Genomic DNA, 19101 nt, shown 5'->3' with positions numbered 1-19101 from the left:
GATGCTATTCTTCCAAATATTTAATTCACCCTTTCAATAAGCCTTATGCTTACTATTCCTCCAAATTTACAAATAAGAAATAAATGTATTGATAATCAGAATAAAAATAAAATTCAGCTTCTACCTACATCATACTTTTATAACTAATTATAAAATGAGGAAATTTTAACAAACTTGTTCTGGATTACGTGATCTGCAACAACCAAACTGAAAATGTTCCTCTCCTGGAACTGATCACCCAGTCAAGTAGATTCCAGTTTTGAATTGATTATGGTTTGGATGTTGCAGTGCAAAATTTACCATTTCTTTGCTAAACCCTCCTTGTGGCTGTGTAGTTGACTCACGGCTGAAGTGGTTTGACAGACTCCACTCTGAACTTTGTTTATGGTCCTTTTCCCTCGTCCTAGCACAGGGCTTGGCATATGGTGACATTCAACAACTGCTTGTTGAATGAATATATGAAGGAATGCATGCATAATTCCTTCTCACTCTCAAGCATGCTTTTCTTCTTACTTCATAGAAAAAAAATAGAGGCCAAGTTATGGAAACTGCCTCAACTTCCTTCCTGACAATATAGCTACACCATACCCATCTTTATTCCCTATTTTCCCATCTCAGTGGAAAAGGCATCTGTCTTTAGCCATTATTAACAGCTGCACCTGGGATTTAGATTCTCTTTTTCCTTACTCTTCAAAGATCTACTTCCATAAATCCTCTGCCTGCTCCATTCTGCATCTCAACCTCTGCATCTCCATCCTCTTTCTCCTAAGCAAATGCACTGAAGTCTCTCCCATCATTTTAAAAATATAGAAAATTTTATCCCCCAAAACAGCTTTTGGGCTGATTTTGTTTTTCTATTTCTTTTCATAACCAAGCTCCTTGAAGAAGTCATCTATCCATTTTAGGTGTCTCCACCTTCTTACCTGCCATGCATCCACTTCTCAACCTACTATAATCTGGATACTTTTCTATAACTTATCTTAATTGAAATGTCCAGTGCTTGCTCATTTTCTCCTTAGGTGTCTCATAGGTACCGAAAACCCAATGTAAAAATCTGGGCTCATCATCTTACCTCCAAACCCACCTTGTTCCCTATATTCCGTCCCTTGAAGATGATCTTTACCTTAACTCAATTATTGCCTGAATTACTGCATAACCCTTCACCTGAACTGACCTGTCTCCAGTCTCAGCCATTCTCCTTCTACAACACTGCTTCCAGAACAATCTTTCTAAAACAACTCTGATTCATGTCATCCCGTTTAAGATACTTCTGTGACTTCACCTTGCCCTTAGGATAGAAGCCAATGGCAAACACGGCGCTTTAGGATCTATTATGTTTTAACTCTCCACTTGCTTCCTACCCTTTTCTAATATAAACCCTATGTGCTAACCATGCCAAACAATTTGCAGGTCTCTTAACGTGCCCTGTAATCACACTTCCCTGAATTTATACTTGGAAATTTCCCTCCTTTTTCTCTCTGCATAGCTCTTAAAGTCTCTTTCAAAACATGGCTCCTATTCAGAACTCCTATTCAAAACCACCTCCCGCTGACCCAAAGTTAGGTGTTCTCTCCCTGCTCTGTTCCTATTGATCACCAAGAGCATGCCCTTAGTGTAGCCCTGATCACAATGAGCCCTGAACATGTTTGCACTTACCTACCTTCTCTTTTAGAATACGACAGAAGGGTCCCTGTCTTAACATATAAGTGATTAGTGTTGGTGAATAAACAAATCTGGTTTTCTATTTCACCAGGACTTCAATAGATCACTCCAAGAAGACTAAAAGATTCATTTCCAAAATGGAGTTGATATCACAGTAGGTCAACAGAGACTTCAAATTTGAAAGTGTTTGCTAATATAAAACTAAATCAAGTATCTGATGAAATGTTATATAACTTCCATTTTAAGTGTGAGTGCTACCCATTCACCTTCAGTGATTTTTTTTTCCACTAAGAATACAAAAATAAATGGTGAAAGTATTTTGGGTGATGATTTTGTAATCTCTCTACATTCAGAAATTATTACTCACAGTATTTTAGAATTCATGGTGATTCTATTTCTACCACTGAATATTCAGACCTTATGACTTCTTCCCTTATTCAGTGATGAGTGTGATGTGAACACATTATAAATTACATTTTGGCAAACTCTGATGCCCATAGGAACCAAAGAGGGATCATAAGTGTCCAGGGTAGAAAAATAGGGTATGGTGGGTGGACTGGGAAGAGTTGGTGGTGAACTACTTCCCTTTTTCTACCCCCACCACCCCACAAAGTGCATGTGCAACACAGCCCCAGTCTATTCTTTTCATGGAGAAACTTGGGCCCAGAATTGATAAGATCTTTTGATTGGTTTTCAAGAAAATCCAGAATAACAGGTTATTATGTGGAATTTTCCAAATTTTGAGACAACATGTGGGCCATGGAAAACACTTTGGCAAACTATATCTAGATAGGTTATGACCTCTAGTTCTTATATGTGTAGGCCAACAGTAGAACAGGAAACATGTCATCAGCATGACATCTCCAACAGAGGATGAATAGTAGCCTGTAGACAAAGTCATTGATTTAACCAATCATTTCCTGGAGTTTATCTAAGTTGTTGACTATGGAACAATGTGATCATGTAAATCAATTTTAAACCCAGCTCTGGGAAGACTTGAAAACCAATCCTGTAAATAGAATGAATAATTTATCTCTATATAGCTATACATTCAGTCAATATTTACTTATGCCAATGCATTTTCTTATAGATGGAAGAGTAATGGCACCATTTAAATTGTGCTTCAAACTTCTCTAATGGGTGTGGGTGCTTTTTTATTACTTAAGAAGTTTTTTTATATTGTTTGAAACAGCTCATTTGCCCTTTTAAATGTAGAGTTTACGTATCACTCCTATTATTACAAGGAAAATATGGTTGAAATAAAATGTCTAATTATTCCTAAAATTTAGAGCCCAAATCTTCTGGGTTAGTTTTAAACTCAGATTCTCATTGTTTGTATTTTTCCACCAATATCATCCTCTGTGCCTGCCATCAAGAAAGTTAAAATGCAGGGTTTCTGGAAATCCTGCTCCATTATTGGCTTTGAGAATTTCTCACAAACTCTATAAACTTTCAATGCTGGAGCTTTCTTGAGCTCAGAAAAAGGGGCCAATAGAAGTTTACAGACAAGAGGGATTCTTATTCCTTCCATAAATAGTTCTTAAGTGGTTTGCAGGTTTAAATATCCAGTGATGGCAGTTGTCTACTCATGTCAATAAGAAAAGCCACCAAGTTCTCTCATGCTTAGGCAATGACAACAATGCCATGACTGACCTCAGATCAACAGCAGTTGTAAGCTGTTATCAACCATCAGACTCATCTTGATTTCAGAGGTGACAAAGTGTGAAAAAAAGAAAATCGAATTTTAGAATTGAATGTAGTTTACTTTCTTCATCAATGGAGGACAGCAATCATTCTCATTCATACCCATAATTTACTGCATTTCAAACTTGATTTTGACTGGCTTTTTCTTTCTAATTCTTTATTCTAGGCAGTATTAGAATAACTCCTAAGGACTCTACTTGGGTTGGTGCTTGGTGGCTTGGCTTCCTTGTGGCTGGATTAGTCGCCATTATTTCTTCTATACCATTCTTTTCCATTTCCTCAAATCTTAATAAACCACAGAAAGAAAGGAAAGTTTCAGTATCTTTGCATGGATCCAAAACAAATGGAGAAAGGAATCAAACAGCTAAATTAGCCAACCATGAGCAAAATGTTACTGGAAATATAACTGGTAAGTATTTCAAATTTATAGTCAACTCAGGATTGATAATTCCAGTGGAACAGAGGAGTGGGTATTCCAAAATGATAAATCATATCCAAATCATGTGGAGTAGTTAGCTTTCCTTGTACTAAATTTAGCTGAATTATTTTTCTATGACTCCCATTAAAATTGGTAAATATTTTCCGAGTACATACCAATTGTCTGAAGAAAATATGATGAGGTTTGTGATCTTTAGCAGGGAGAAACCAAAGGCTGCAAATGTTACTTATAAGCTAAAGAGTATACATCCATTTCAAAATTATATAGTGTAAACTCTGAGGGTGAAAGCAAGAATAATGTTTCATTCATTCATTTAAATAAGTGGTACCAGACACCATGCACGCCTTGGAGAAAGAATATTGCACCTGTGTCTTAGTTTCCTGGCAGCTATGACCAATACCACACAATGAGTTGGCTTAAACAATGGGAATTTATTGGCTTATGGTTTCAGAGGCTTGAAGGCTGGTTTTCTCCCAGGGTTAGTAGTGTCATGGCTGGCTGGCAGGCAATCCTTGGGTTTCCTGCTTTCCTTTCATATGATGATGTCCTCTCCTTTATTTTCTGGGTTCCAGCTGACTTTTGGCTTTCAGTTCCTCCTAATGGCTTTTTCCTTCTGTGTCTAATTTCCTTAGACTTCAGCCATAATGGATTAAGGCCCACCCTCATTCAGTTTGGGCACACCTTAACTAATAAAGTTCACAACCACAGGATTAGGGACTAGGGCCTGAACATGTCTTTTATGAGGGACTCAATGCAATCCTTAATACTCTGTTTTCTAAGAATTTACAATCTAGTGGTGATACCAAAAAGTAAATATGCAATTGCAACACAGTGTTTTAAGAACTAAGGTAAAGTCAAATAAGGAACTATGAGAGCTTAAACGGTGAACAACAGAACTATTCTCGGGTGGAGGGACAAAGTAGGGAGAAAGGAAGTCAAAGGAAGTTTCCCTCTAGGTAATCAGAGTAAGATTATTTTCTTGGAAATTGCATAGAAAAAAATACTGCCTGACTAAATCTTCAAAAAATGAAGTGGAAGAAACAGTAATAGTTAAGATTATTGAACTCAGTCATGGGCTGAAGATTCTCTGCCATTCCCTATGCCTTCTCTTTCAAACATGAGAAGAGAATGGAGAATCAGTGAGGATCAATAGTCTGGGGAATGATCCAGCAGCAGCCAGAGCACCATAGTTGAAACAATGAGGTGTTGAGAGCAGCAATTTTAAGATTACAAAGAAATGGTGAATTAGTAAAAGCCAAAGCAGAGCAACGAGTAAACCTTTGCCCAAACTTGCAACTTTAAGTCAAAGTGAGATTAAAGATTCTCAGGTGTAGCCCAAGTTCCCTCTTTCATCAATTCTTCCACTCACCATTTTTGTTACCTTCTACTCCCCCCTCACTCTAATCCAAGAGCAGTGGTGTTCTTAAGCCAGTTTGTATTGGTTCTTGAGACAGAATTGCTAACTTTTCAGCTATGTTGGAAGCTTGAAATTGGCTCTGATGGGAGGATTCACCATGATGTATTATCATGGAAATCAGCAACTACTACAAATCAGGGCTTGTTTCCCCCAGAGAATCAGTTGTTAAACATTTGACAGCACAACATTTAGTTAGAAGTTTTTTGAAATTTAACATACTAAAAATAGCACACCAAGAAATTTTCATTTGGTATATGCTATGTTTCTCATCTACTAGATCAAATCTATAAAAATTAGTGGATTGTGTGAAAAATCCATAAGGGCCACTCTTGATTGCAAGCCCAAGAATGAAGAGGATAATGAAGATGCAAAAGTAGGACCTACTCTGGAAACAATTTTAAACATCATCTATGTTTCCAACTATGTTGTAGGATAGTGACCAAAATAGTAAAGAGACCCTTAATTATATGCCTGTTAGGAATGGGTGAAATAACCAAGAATGTTTCATCAGAAGTAAAGATTAGTTCTATATGCTCTTGAGCAGAACCAAAACTAATGGTTAGAAAGCCAGGAAGGAAAAATTCAGTTCATTACAAAGACAACTTATGAACAATGAGAACTGCCCCAAAATGGGGTGAGTTGCTTCTTGTCACCGGAGTTGTTTATTGAACCATTTATTGAGACTAATATAAAGTGGATCATGATTATGTGGAAGAAGTTCCGACTGGATGACATCCAGGTTCCCAACTACCTGAAAGAGTCAATAATTTGGTAAATCCATAGACTCACTCCATTTATCTTGATCAAAGATAACAACTCACTCAACAATGCCTCAAAAGTCAGGGGTCCTTCCTAACTGGGGAGCTCTCTAGAGAGAAGTTCATCAATTGGGCCTATTTTAAAGGTTTACTCCTGCTATACATTTATTTACCTCTTTTCCTCTTCTGTGCCCTTTGCCCTAACTCCCTTTTCTTCATATTAGAAGCATATAAAACTATTTCTTAGATAACTATTGGCTTTCCACATCATATCTAATGGAAACCTTTAGAGATCTACAGAGCAAGATCATTCACACTCTGTATCACCCATCTTTCAATAACCATATTGTTCTGTGTTGCTGCAGTCTGACTCTGATACTTCCTACTGTTTTTCTAGGTAGTTTCTTCCATTCTTAACTCCTATTACAGCTGACTGACTTGGTGATCCCAGACCCAAACCTCTGCCATGCACAGAGGTTATGAATTTGTTACACACCTGTCTGTGGGCATAGGTTGCTCTTCTGTTACTGCAATAATGTCACTTGAGACATTATTTTCTCCTGCTTTTCCTTCTTACATCTTAAGAAAGGTGATTTATAATGCTGCCAGATTTACTGAAACAGTATTTTACAGTAGAAAAGCTAAATTTCAGGAAACGAGAAATGTGAATCCTGCAACTAAAATAATCTTTAAGATTTTTGAAACTTGATAGTTTTATTTCTGTGAGTTTTAGATTAGGCTATGTTTAAGGTAAATTTCTACTTAATTAGATTATGAAGTGTGCCAGTTTGAATGTATTGTGTCCCCCAAATGCCATTATCTTTGTGGTCTTGTGGGACAGACGTTTTGGTGCTGGTTAGATTTGCTTGGAATGTGCCCCACCCAGCTGTGGGTGGTGACTTTGGTGGGATACTCCCATGGAGGTGTGACCCCACCCATTCAGGGTGGGCCTTGATCAGTGGAGCCATATAAAACATGCTGACTCAAAGAGACTGAACGCAGTGCAGCTGTGAGTGATGTTATTTGAAGAGGAGCAAGCTTGCTAGAGAGGAATGTCCTGGGAGAAGCCATTTTGAAACCAGAACTTTGGAGCAGACGCCAGCCATGTGCCTTCCCAGCTAACAGAGGTTTTCCGGATGCTATTTGCCATCCTCCAGTGAAGGTACCCGATTATTGATGTGTTACCTTGGACACTTTATGGCCTTAAGACTGTAACTGTATAGCCAAATAAACCCCCTTTTTATAAAAGCCAATCCATCTCTGGTGTTTTGCATTCCACAGCATTAGCAAACTAGAACATGAAGTAATATGTTATTATTTATATTATTACTATTACTAATAATAATGTTGTTCTTATTCATTTTTTTTCTCCAGGGCCTAGCACATTGCCTGGTACCTAACAGAAAACCAAATATTTCTGAATGAATGAATAAATGATGTATGCAATTATGTGGTAGCATGACAAGAATAACCAACTATGAAGGGAACAAACTGAAAAATAGTATGGATGCATGATCCCATTTGAGGCAAAAAATGAACTAAATGAACATTAACGTACATATGGGAAAAACTGAAGGAATATATCTAAAAAAACTGTTGAGAGTAGGATTACAGGGTAGTCTCACTCTGTTATGTATTTATATAATTTCGAATCTTATGTAATTTGTTGTATTTGTAAAATTAAGATATTAATATAGATTTAAGATGCATAACATTTTCTTTTTTTTTAATATTGTTATAGGTTTCTTCCAGTCCTTGAAAACCATCCTTACCAACATTCTATATGTTATTTTCTTGTTTGTGACCCTGCTACACATAAGCAGCTTTATTGGTTCAATTACTTACGTCTTCAAATATGTGGAACAACAGTTTGGTCGGTCAATAGCTGAGGCTAACTTTTTGCTTGGTAAGACTTATTGTTTAGCTGTTTGACAAGCAATACATTACCATGTAGTTGGGATCCAAGTGACTGACAGTCTCATTTTGTTGCGAAGGCAACTTAATATTTTAATAAACAATTTCCATTTATGCTTTTGCAAACCATATCAATCTTGTGATAATCATTATTGTTCTACATTCAAAGTTGCATCTCATGTTATATGGCAGATCTGTTCCTAAAGGAAATGTTGTGTATGAATGAACACGGTATCTACATAATTAGCTCTTATAATTTAGTGCTGAGTCCCTGAGATAAATGATGTTGTAATGTAATCATTATTCTCCCATAATTCATGGAAATTGAAATCAGGACTCAACTACTTAGAAAAAATAGGACATTGATGTTTCCAAAAGGAGTAGCAATCAAAACACATTACCAATATTTGCACAATTCAAAACAAATACCATACTATAGAGAGGTTTTACACTGTTATCTATTTCCAGTGGGTACTGAGATCTCGTTATTGATGAAAGTCTTTCTCATATCATTCTGAACCCCTCTCCTGCTCCCACTGTAAGATTTTTAAGAGCCATATATTGACCAGTATGGTAGTCAGTACATTGTAGAAACTCAAATATTTGGTGAATGAAACTGAATTTATCAAGTGGTATGTGACTGAGTCATAAATAACAGGAAAACAATAATATGAAAACAAAAGCACTGATAAGATTTCAGTATGACTGCCCTGTTGATCTTAAGATAAAAGTTAAGACCATAAAGGTTAAGTTTTGACTCCCAGAAAGTTCTCAGTCTGAATTTTTTTGTCAGAGGTATCCTCATCTTTAATAACTCTTGCATGACAATGAAATGGAAAAGTTATTAAGAGCCAATCATTTTTAACTCCTTATATAGGCCTGTTTAACATCTTGGGGTATATGCTTGTTTGGATAAGGAAGAGATATTAATTTAAATATTCAATTGTGAAGTACCAGACAAATTTGAAGTGAGGTTCTAGAGGGTTAGAACTCTTCATTTGGAAGAGATTGAGGGAATTTAGATGATAGAATTAAAGTCTCATATGCAGGAAGATGATATATTTGTTGTTGTTTTCCAAGAAAAAAAAATAAAGAAAAATATTCAACTTCTGGGGAGACCAAATCCTCAGTATTTGCAGGAAGGAATTCTTTTTGTCTCTCCTATATAATACACTGGCCCACCCCATCCTCTCTATCCTGGCCTCCATCCCCCTACATGAGAATAATAAGATCAGATGAATTTGGGTGATGTAAGCTGTGTTTCATACATAAAGACACATCAGAAAAAAAAAAAAAAACAACACATTATTACATTTTTCCCTTCTTTTATTTCTAGGAATTTCAACCATACCTATAATTGCGACTGGGATATTTACAGGAGGATATGTCATTAAAAAATTCAAACTTTCCTTGGTTGGAATTGCCAAATTAGGCTTTTTTGCCATGACGGTGGGCTACCTATTTCAACTGCTAGATTTTGTGATGATCTGCGACAAATCAGTTGCTGGCCTAACCTTGACCTATGATGGGTTTGTACAAATCACTTACCAATTGCATGATGTATAAACTATCTGAGCAAAAGACTGTAGAGAAAACAGGGCAGATAGCAATTTTAACTAAACTGTCTTTTTTATTGAGAGAAATTTCAACTTACAAATTTTTAAAATAACCATTTCTTGAAACCTCAAAAAGCCCTCCTTATATTCTCTCCTCAAAGAAAAGCAACATAGGTTGTTATAATGATAGCTATCATTTATGGGGTGCTTACAATGGGTGGTGAGTACTTTTATCCCAATTTATAAATATGACAAGTTCGGCTCAAAGAAGCACACAGATTACATGGGTCGCAATGTTAAGAGTTTGACTCAAAGTTGGAGTGTTTGATTCCAAAACTCTTAGTTTTAACCACTGCAATCTTGGATGGATGACAAAAGAAACAGAAATAACATTCTCCATAAGTGACTGAACGGCCTTAAATCTCTAGTTCATTTTGATGCTTAACATGATCATTATAAGAAAACACTTTATGTTGTACTAAATTCTCCTTTTCTGCAAGCAAATACTGGTTCTTCTGGTAGTCTTCATTAGAAGTAGAATTAATAAAGCTCCTATATATAATTGCATATTAGACCTGGAAAACCTTTACTTTTCTATTATTATCAAATATTGTGAAGTATTCTTAGCACTATGGCCTGAGCATCAAATCAGAGACAAAATTCCTGTGCAGACTTCTCCTCTCCTGAATCTATACCAACAACTTAAGCTTAGGAAGGTTCACATTCAAACAATAAGCAAAGGTCTTCATATCATAGTTCAGTAATCATGCTCACTAGTTGCTGCTTCTTGTTGACTCTGACCATTCAAACTTGTCAAATCTTCCCATATTTCCTTACCTATACAACATCCTGTTCTTGGAGGCTTGCCATGATAGTCTTGAAGTATTCTCCTGATCCTGATTGAGGTTAGTCATCCCTGTCCTCTACCACTCACTACCACTCACTCTAGTAAATCAAAACACAGAGTACCTAGAACATTGAAATTTAGAAATAAAAGAACCTTAGATATCACACATCCCATCTCTCTTATTTCTTCTTCCTTCATTAATTAAGATCCAGGGAAATTGTGACTTGTTTTGTTCTAGGGGCTCCCTGCTCCCTGGTTGTCAAGCCAGCCTTTAGCCTAAAGCTAGTTTCCTAAAAACAAGTATAGCAACTGTGCCATCAATTTAAAATAAGGTAGCTGGAGTTCTACGGGATGTTTTTCACTCAACAAAATTTAATTGAGTACCTCGTGAGAGGCCAAGAAGATTTGTAGAATACGTCCATTCCTTTGTGGAACTCATAGTCCCCGGATAGCAAATAACAGATATAATTTATTGAACATTTGTGAAAGGCTATTCAGTGGGATAAGTTTTTAAGATATGAATTAGTGCAGAGGTTCTCAGAACACTGTCTGAGGGCCCTTGGAGGTCCCTGAGACCTCTTCAGGGGTCCCTGAATTCAAAGCTTTTTTATGATAACACTAAGATGTGATTTGCCTTTTTCATTCTCATTCTCTTAATAGATATAATTCAAACAAAGAACCTTTGGGCAGGGTGGGGAGTGGTTCTTAATACGAAGATCTCCTGAGACTAGAAAGTTTGAGAACTACTGAATATATTTGCTCCCCAAAGAACTCTAGGAGGTCGACATTATTATCTATGATTCACAAATGAGGGAACTGATTTTTGAAAGAATAGTCATATTGCTAGGAAGTACTGAACTAACGTGAACATAGGCCTGTCTGACTGCAATGTCTGGACTGATTTCTCAATTGTGCTGCTGAACTACTTCCTGTGATATGTCTTCAAGTGTTACTTGTTATTAGATGCTTTTTTGGTTAAGATTACCGATAATTTCTGAATTTCTGAGTTTACTTCTTTCTTTTTTCATCTCAATTACTTGTTCATTCAGAGGTAATTTATCAATTCCCAAATAATCAATTCCCAATTATTATAAAGATTGCTGCCAAAAGGAAAAAATGTTCTAAAATCTATAAGCATAAAATTACACAAATACCACTGCTTTGTAATTTATCCATGTTATAAAATTATAACTTATAACCATAAAGTAAATTAAAAAGTCTATTGTAGTTTTATTGAAAACTATATGGAGACTTCCTAATCTTTATAAATTTATTCTATTATTCTTGATTTTTCTAATTTGATCCTTCAGGGCCTTGCTTTAACTATGTCAAATTCTTTTCTTCTGTAGTTAAAAATATAGATTTTTAAATTCAACCTAGTTACTTAACATTCAGAGATTCACAGGACTTTACAGTGAGCTGGAAGGAACCCCTGACTAATGCCATTACCTTGTTGAAAAGAAAGCAGGTCCCAGAAAAATGAAGTGACTTAGCTAATGTGAAATGTCTCGGTAGAGCCACAAAGACCTCTTTTCTAAGTCTTACCTATCCATTTTCGTTTCTCTTTTAAGTTCTACTTTTCCTAGGTTACATAATTTATGTCTTGGTAAAGATGAATAGTGAAAAAGTTAAAAAGAATTTTTTAAAAACTTGGAAATTTTGGCTCATCACTTAGCAAATTTCTTTAATTAAAGCACAAACCTTTTCCTTATTTCTCTCCTCCCTCTGTCCCTCTCTCCTCTCTCTATATATACATCTATTATATATTTGCAGAAATAATCCAGTGGAATCTCATACAAATGTACCACTTTCTTATTGCAACTCAGACTGCAATTGTGATGAAAGTCATTGGGAACCAGTCTGTGGAGACAATGGGATAACTTATATATCACCTTGTCTAGCAGGATGCAAATCTTTGGAAGGCAAGAAAAGGTCTACAGTGAGTATTATTGTTTACTTTCTCTCCTCCCGTGCATCAAAATCACAGATTTGATTTAGCAATTATTTATCAAATTTTTCTATAACTAGGCTCTCCAGTAAAAGGATAAAAGAAAAAGATTCCCAGAGTTGTCTGTCATTATCATGACTGTGATGTCGTGTAAACAAGGCCACATATAAAAACCTGATTAATAAACAAGAAGGTTTTTCTGTTGCTTGGTTCTAATATAAGGTTACCCCACTTTACCCACCTAAGATTTTAAGAATATCACCTTTTGAAATCTGAATGCATTTAAGGTCTCTAGGAAGTACTTCATTGACTAAAGGGTATGATTTCCCTAAGGTGGAGGTACTTAAGAAGTTAAGGCAAAATCCTCACCTAACCCTTTGACAGCATAACCTGCCTTTCCAGGACAAATTTTATATATAAATCTAACTAATTTTGCTCTGATCACTATCCTGTTGACATTCCAAGATATTAAACAAAGCATTATGTTCAGTTCTTGTTTCACAATTTTGATTTCTCCAAAACTGGCACCTATCCCACCCAAGATAACTTAGTATCCTGCTTACCTCTTGTCAACATCGTCCTAGAAATGCCATTTCCTTATTCACACAAAACATTTCCTTCCATGTATACTGTGGATTCTCCCAAGTTTCCTGGGATACTTCCAGTTCTTGGGGATCAGACATGATATCCTCCAATCCAGCTTGAATCCACCCAACGTAACAAAGTTGCTTAACCACTTCCTGGGCTCTTTTCCTATCATCGACATTAGCAATATAATCGGCTATGATCCTTGCTCTGTACCAAACATTTCCGTGTTTGATTTTCAAGCTTTTTCCATCTTTCTCTTGGCCATTGTCCTACAAATTAAAGTATTGAAGGACACTGAGAACTTTGAAGAATAAAACATCCTAGATTCTTTGAAGCTCAGCCACAATTTTAATAAACTTGCACAACTATGGCCCCAAAGACTGTAGGTAAAAGCCCACATCTCACATTCATGGGCTCAGTGCCTTCCACTGAGAGTGCCCCATTAGTCCATGATTCCACTTTGTCCACTAGTGAATGCCTGAGGTAGACTTAATGTTAGAATCCAAAGAAGCTCCATCTACCATGGAGACATCATCTTGATACTGACAATAACTCTACCATTTGGGGGCTACTAGGAGTTCTTTTATCAAATCCTTAGTGATCAATCATTCCATCAAAACCACTCAGAATAATGTCTCTGGATTTACTGGCCAATATGCTTGCTCCATAAGGAACATCCCATTTTATTCCTACTGAAAAAGTAAAGATTGGTAGAGACAGATAAATATGGATTCAAATTCTTCCTTAAATCCTCCTTCAGTAATTAGTCTTTAGCACTGAGTTTCAGGACGAATTTCCTTTGAATCTGAGTTTAGCCCAAACTCAGAACAGAATTTATAAAATCACCTATCTACATAAACTGCCTGATGGATTAAAGCTCTAAAATCATTTTTTTCCTAAATTTTCCCCTTCTGTACTGTCACCAGTAGTCAGGGCATCCTGATGTGCTGAACCTCTCTAGTGAAAACATCCAATAATCTATATTTAAGCTCTTAGATGTTGTGCTGGTCCACCCAAGTAGAATTCCAGCCACCCTGCCTGGCTCCATTTCCCCTAGACTCTATCCCATTCCAATGGGTAGCTCTAGATCTAAGTTTGGGGCCCTCCCAAACTGCCATGTTTTCTGGATTTTCTTGGTTATTCCTCCCTGGTCATGTCTCTGACATTTAGTAGCAGTTGTTAAATAGCATTCATAGGTGTGTTAGAGGAAGTAAAAGTAATAATTCATACTAGTGAGAAAATTTTATGCAGCGTTTCAGACACTAATCTCTTAAATCCTTTCCTAATTTAAAAATTAGGAATAAATTAAATGTTAATAATGGATTACATTTCCTTGCTCATTTAGAAAGGATTCCAGGAGAACAATGTGTCTTTCAACTAACAAGCAATTGTGTTTTTATCGTAATTATTTTAGTTTGAATAAATGAAACATAAAATAAATGTTTTTATGGCCCTGTTGTATATATTCTGTTATATTCTATATTCTGTTCTATTTCAAAAACCATTTTTTAGGTGTTTCATAACTGTAGTTGTGTGGAAGCAACTGGTTCCCAGAACAGAAATAACTCAGCCCGTTTGGGTGAATGTCCAAGAAGTGATGACTGTACAAGAAAATTTTACATTTATATGACAATGCAAACCGTGCAGTCTTTTGCCTATGCGACAGGAAGCGTCCCACTGACCATGCTAGTTTTTAAGTGAGTATGACTTTTTAAAAGCATGTTCATATATATTAAACTATAAACACACCAAACATTGTACATATTTTTTCATATTTGGAACTCAAATTTATAATTTATTACATTTTAATTTTCCAAGAATCCATTATTTTCGGATTATTGTGATACTTGAATACCATAATTGATAATCATTTTGCCTTTTATTCTTTCATTACAAAATGTAGGTCCCATTTTTTCTCCGCTTAACAAGAATTTTAAGGTACAGGCTGGTTGACATTTGCCTCAATCATCAAACAACTGCTCTATGTTTCAAAAAGAACCTTTGATTTCAAGATGCCCTGCACCCTGGTGGACCTGCCAGGATGAATCATACTGATTTCATTGGGAAAGAAAACATTTGGGAACCAGATTGTATAATATAAACTTCACTCTATAATGATATTCCAAAGCTTTTAATTCAGCTTCAGATTAATTTTTGACCTAGTAATCTCTTATAATACCCTAGAAGAAAAGAGAAAAATATGTGAGCAGAATTCATTCTTTTCTTCACTCATTACTCAGATATTACGACAAAGTGCTGTGCTTGATGAAGAATATTTTGTGGTGAATAAAACAGGCACTATACCTCCTGTCATACAGCTTGGAGGATGTCAGGAAAAACTGAAATGAGATACATAATCTTAAAATACACATATAATTACAAAGTGGCATTAGTTCTTTTAAGGAAAAAGAAAAGAATGCTGTTAAAGGGAATAAAAAGAGAAAGTGGATTTAGGATTGAGCTGAGAGGTTGGAAGAAGGTGGTCTTAGAGTGTACTTCTCAAAAAGAAATGAGATTTAACCTAAAGACCCAGGGAATAAATTCAAGTTAACAAATTGAAGGGCTTTTCATAGAGGGGGTCCAGGCTCCAGTGCCTTGAGGTAGGAAAGGGCTGGTGTTTTTTGAGGAATAACAAGAAGGCCCTTAGCAGGAACCTACTGGGTTACAGGAGTGTGGACAAGATAAGGTTGGCAAGTTAGGAGAGGAACAGATGATACAAGCCATACTGGCTAAGTTAATCAATTAATCACCTAAAACTGAGAGCATGTAAATACTGGCACGTGGGTCGTACAAATATACGTGTATAAGTATAGTGACCTGGCTTAACAGCTAAAACCTGGGTAGTTAACCACGAGTTCAGTGACAGCCAACAGCATGACGTGGAGGAAAAGCAAAGCAAATGTGTTATTAACTTTTGTTAAAATGAGTATAGACCTCAGGAATCTTGTCTATAGTTATTAAAGTCTATTCTGACTCCAAATCTTATCAAATTATTTATCCTAATTTATTCCAGATATAGCTCCACCTTAATATAAAGTGTTGTCTATTCCGAAAGTGAAGCTTTCCATGTCTGCCAAAGTACAGATTCACTAAATCACAGGAAATCATCTCAAAACTCCAAACTAGTTTCCATCTTAAGTTTTAACTTCTTAATTAAATTCTTTCATGAAGAGAAAGACAGTTTTGGCAATCTATTCTCCATCCTTGATGATAGCTACATTTTATTGTATTAAAGAAAGTGGTTAAGATCAATCTACCAATTGTTAAAAAAAATTTATTGATCTATCATACCCTTTGATTTTGTTAAAAGAAGCAGGCTATACAACCAAAATATAAATTTCGATCTAGTAATGATTTTCTAACACTTATACCATAAGGCTACTGCTAAAAATAGACTGAACAGGGGTGATGCTATTCACTCATTCAATATGTTCATTATAGATGTCAGGCACAGTTCTAGGCACTGAAGGTACAATGGTGAACAAAAGTGATAAAGGACCTGCGTTCATTAGCTGATACTCCAGAGGGAATGGGGGCAGTGGATGGGTGTAGGGGGAGAAATAAGAATCAAATAAGCAAGTAAATATGTAAAATATGGGTAGTGTTCAATAAGAAAAGTAAATCAGGGTAAGAAAACAGGAAAAACAGAGGTAAGAGGTACTAGTTCAGAGACCATGTATTGGGAATTATTTGATAAGAGACCTGAATGAAGTAAGGGCACAAGCCATGCTGATATGGGGAGAGAGAAACACAATCCTGGCAAGGGCAGCAGCAAAGATAAAGGCCCTAAGGTGTTGCACACCTGACACAGAAAAGGTTAGGAGAGTGGGGGGAGGAAAGAGGTAAAAAGTACAGGGGGAGAGGGGTGTGGCCCAGATCATTTTTGAGATCTGTGGGTCATGGTAAAGACTTCTGAGTTTATTCTAAGTTTGTTAAGAAGCCAACAGAGGGGCTTGAACATTAGAATTATACAATTGACTGGCATAATTGGAGGATCACCCTGACTGCTCTGTGGATGTTTGGGGAGACAAGAATGCAATCCGGGAAAACAGGAAGCTATGATAGCTGTTGCATGATGGAGGCTTGAACTTGATCTAGGATGGTAATGGTAAAGGAACTGGGAAATGCTCTGGTTCTTAATTTTTCTTTCTTTCTTTCTTTCTTTTTTTTTTTTTTTTTCCTTTTCCTTAAGGCAGAGCCAAAGGATTTGCTGGTGGGTTAAATGTGGCATATAAGAGAGAATTTCAAGACAATCCAAGTCTCGGGGGGGATGGCAGTCCTTTTGTACAAAATGGGGAAGACTAGGGAAGGGTAGGTTGAAGGACATGGAGAAGCAAAAATATTTTCTATACTTGTAAGTCTGAAATACTTATTAGATATCAGTGATAACGTCACAAACAATCTGACATTCAGAAGAAACACTGGATGGTGACAGAAGCGAAGCACAAAAACTATGGAAAGTAGTTAAGCAGCACAGTTGAGAATTCAGTCCAGACATCGCGATCAGACAGACCTGGGTCATATTAGTTCTGTTAGTTCCTAGCAATGTGACTATTTTTTCAAAAACCAGTTTCCTCATTTGTAAGTCATAGATAAAGTCAAGCTCATAAGGTTTTTGGAGGAGCAAATTTATTCAGGCTGTGTGAGTACAACGGCACAGAGGCAAGTAAATGAGCAACTATAGTGGTGCAAAGGTATGGAAATTATTTTCTGACTGCCTCATTTCCTCTATTAAATAAAAGGTAAGGTGAACAGCTGGGAGTGAGGAGAAGACAAGGAAGAGGCTTGATGTGAAATCAGGAAATGTGAAATAGTAATCTTGATTTTTGAGAAAGAAAACAAAGGAAAAATTAATAAGATCTAACAGGATTGTATGAGAGGCCCACTTAGTGTTTGTACTTGTGAATTTAAAATGAGCCCAGTCAGCATGTTTGAGTGGTTTTCTCCAGCCTATTTAACATGGGTATGGGTGCAGAAAAGGCAGAGGTTCAGATGAAAGCATTTTCGCTTTCTAGTACAAAAAGAAATGAGAAGGACAAGAAAGTCCAGAGTATACAAAGCAGTGATTGTGATGAGAGATCTTGGGATTGAAGTTTGCTCTGTGAGGAAGAGAGCAAAGCCTAGGTGTGGAGATTGCTCAAGAAAAGGGGAGTGAAGTCAAGGGCCTGAAGACCCTTGGGGTGCCAAGGTGCTGCTGCAGTTGGTGTATTAGAGGGAGTGAACTTAAGATAGGAGGTGGTTTGGAAGAGTAGGATGCCTAAAACTAGAATTAAGAACACTATACATTGATTGCTGTGATGTGGGAGTGGCAGTGTGGGGGCAGAAATAAGACCATTGAAGTGAAATGATCAAGGAACTGGGAGGTTAGAGCACTGGGATGGTCTACATGATTGTTAAAATAACCAGGAATAGTTTTGGACACAATGACAAAGAGCCCAGCACTAAAATCGTCAAGGACCATGGGGAGTGATGATGGTCTATAGCTAACTGCCACAAGGAGTTGGGGAATTGTGTATTATGATGGTGCACCTTTTCAGGGAGCTAGAGGTTTTGAGTGAGGAGGGATTCATCCAGAAGCAGTGAAAAAAAAAAAAAAAAAATTTTAAGCAAGAAGAAGGATACCCAGACTTCAGGCCATATACCCAGTCTGTGGGAGAAGAACAGCCTTCACTTGAGAAAATTGCATAGGAAGATTCATTAGGGGCAGCCAGGCTTTGTTTAGATAAAGAAAGTGAAGGGACTGCCAAGAATTTAGGATCTGAGGATTTTTCTGATAAGAAATTATAAATTCCAGGGGGCACAAGGAAGGGTTTGCATAACAGAAAAGGAGTAGTTGACTGGGTCGGATTAAGGGATGTAGCAAACCATGTGGAAGTAAGGGCCCTGGAACCCAGAGATGATCTGGAAATCGTGTGCTGCTTCTATGACTGAGGGATGTGAGGCCTATGGTGAGCTTATAAGTAATCAAATGTTCATTCAAAACAGCCCAAATGAGGGGAGTACCTTGGAACTTTTTTTAAAACTTAAATTTCAATGATTTGGATCAGCAAGGAAATGAATTGGAGGTTTCTTTTTTTTTTTTTTTCTTTTTTTTTTGTTTTCAATCCTTTGTAAATAGGAAGACATTCCCTCCCTATTCTGTCTATTGGCAGGATTTTATCAGGCTTAACTGATAACCCCCTCAAGAAGCAGTAGGTCCTGATGGCTGTCATTTAGAGAGAACAGAGCACTAATCAAATTTAAAAATCACTGTATTTGGAAGACATTC

The 19101-nt window shown here is 36.7% G+C and overlaps 1 protein-coding gene across 2 annotated transcripts in view; it reads left to right on the top strand.

Annotated features, from left to right (window-relative positions):
- Positions 1–19101, top strand: part of SLCO1B3 (solute carrier organic anion transporter family member 1B3) — a 62492-nt gene that overhangs the window by 30824 nt on the left and 12567 nt on the right. The window contains exons 9-14 of one of the 2 annotated variants that reach the window (XM_037845246.1): positions 3533–3775; positions 7722–7886; positions 9231–9423; positions 12071–12236; positions 14346–14530; positions 17026–17046. In XM_037845246.1, the coding sequence (XP_037701174.1) occupies positions 3533–3775; positions 7722–7886; positions 9231–9423; positions 12071–12236; positions 14346–14530; positions 17026–17046 (973 nt within the window). The remainder of the gene's footprint in view (positions 1–3532; positions 3776–7721; positions 7887–9230; positions 9424–12070; positions 12237–14345; positions 14531–17025; positions 17047–19101) is intronic. The other variant, XM_037845245.1, reaches the window with a different exon arrangement.

The sequence above is a fragment of the Choloepus didactylus genome, chromosome 8, assembly GCF_015220235.1.
Source record: "Choloepus didactylus isolate mChoDid1 chromosome 8, mChoDid1.pri, whole genome shotgun sequence".
In the NCBI taxonomy this organism is placed as follows: domain Eukaryota; kingdom Metazoa; phylum Chordata; class Mammalia; order Pilosa; family Megalonychidae; genus Choloepus; species Choloepus didactylus.
This window is presented reverse-complemented; position numbering and strand designations above follow the sequence as displayed.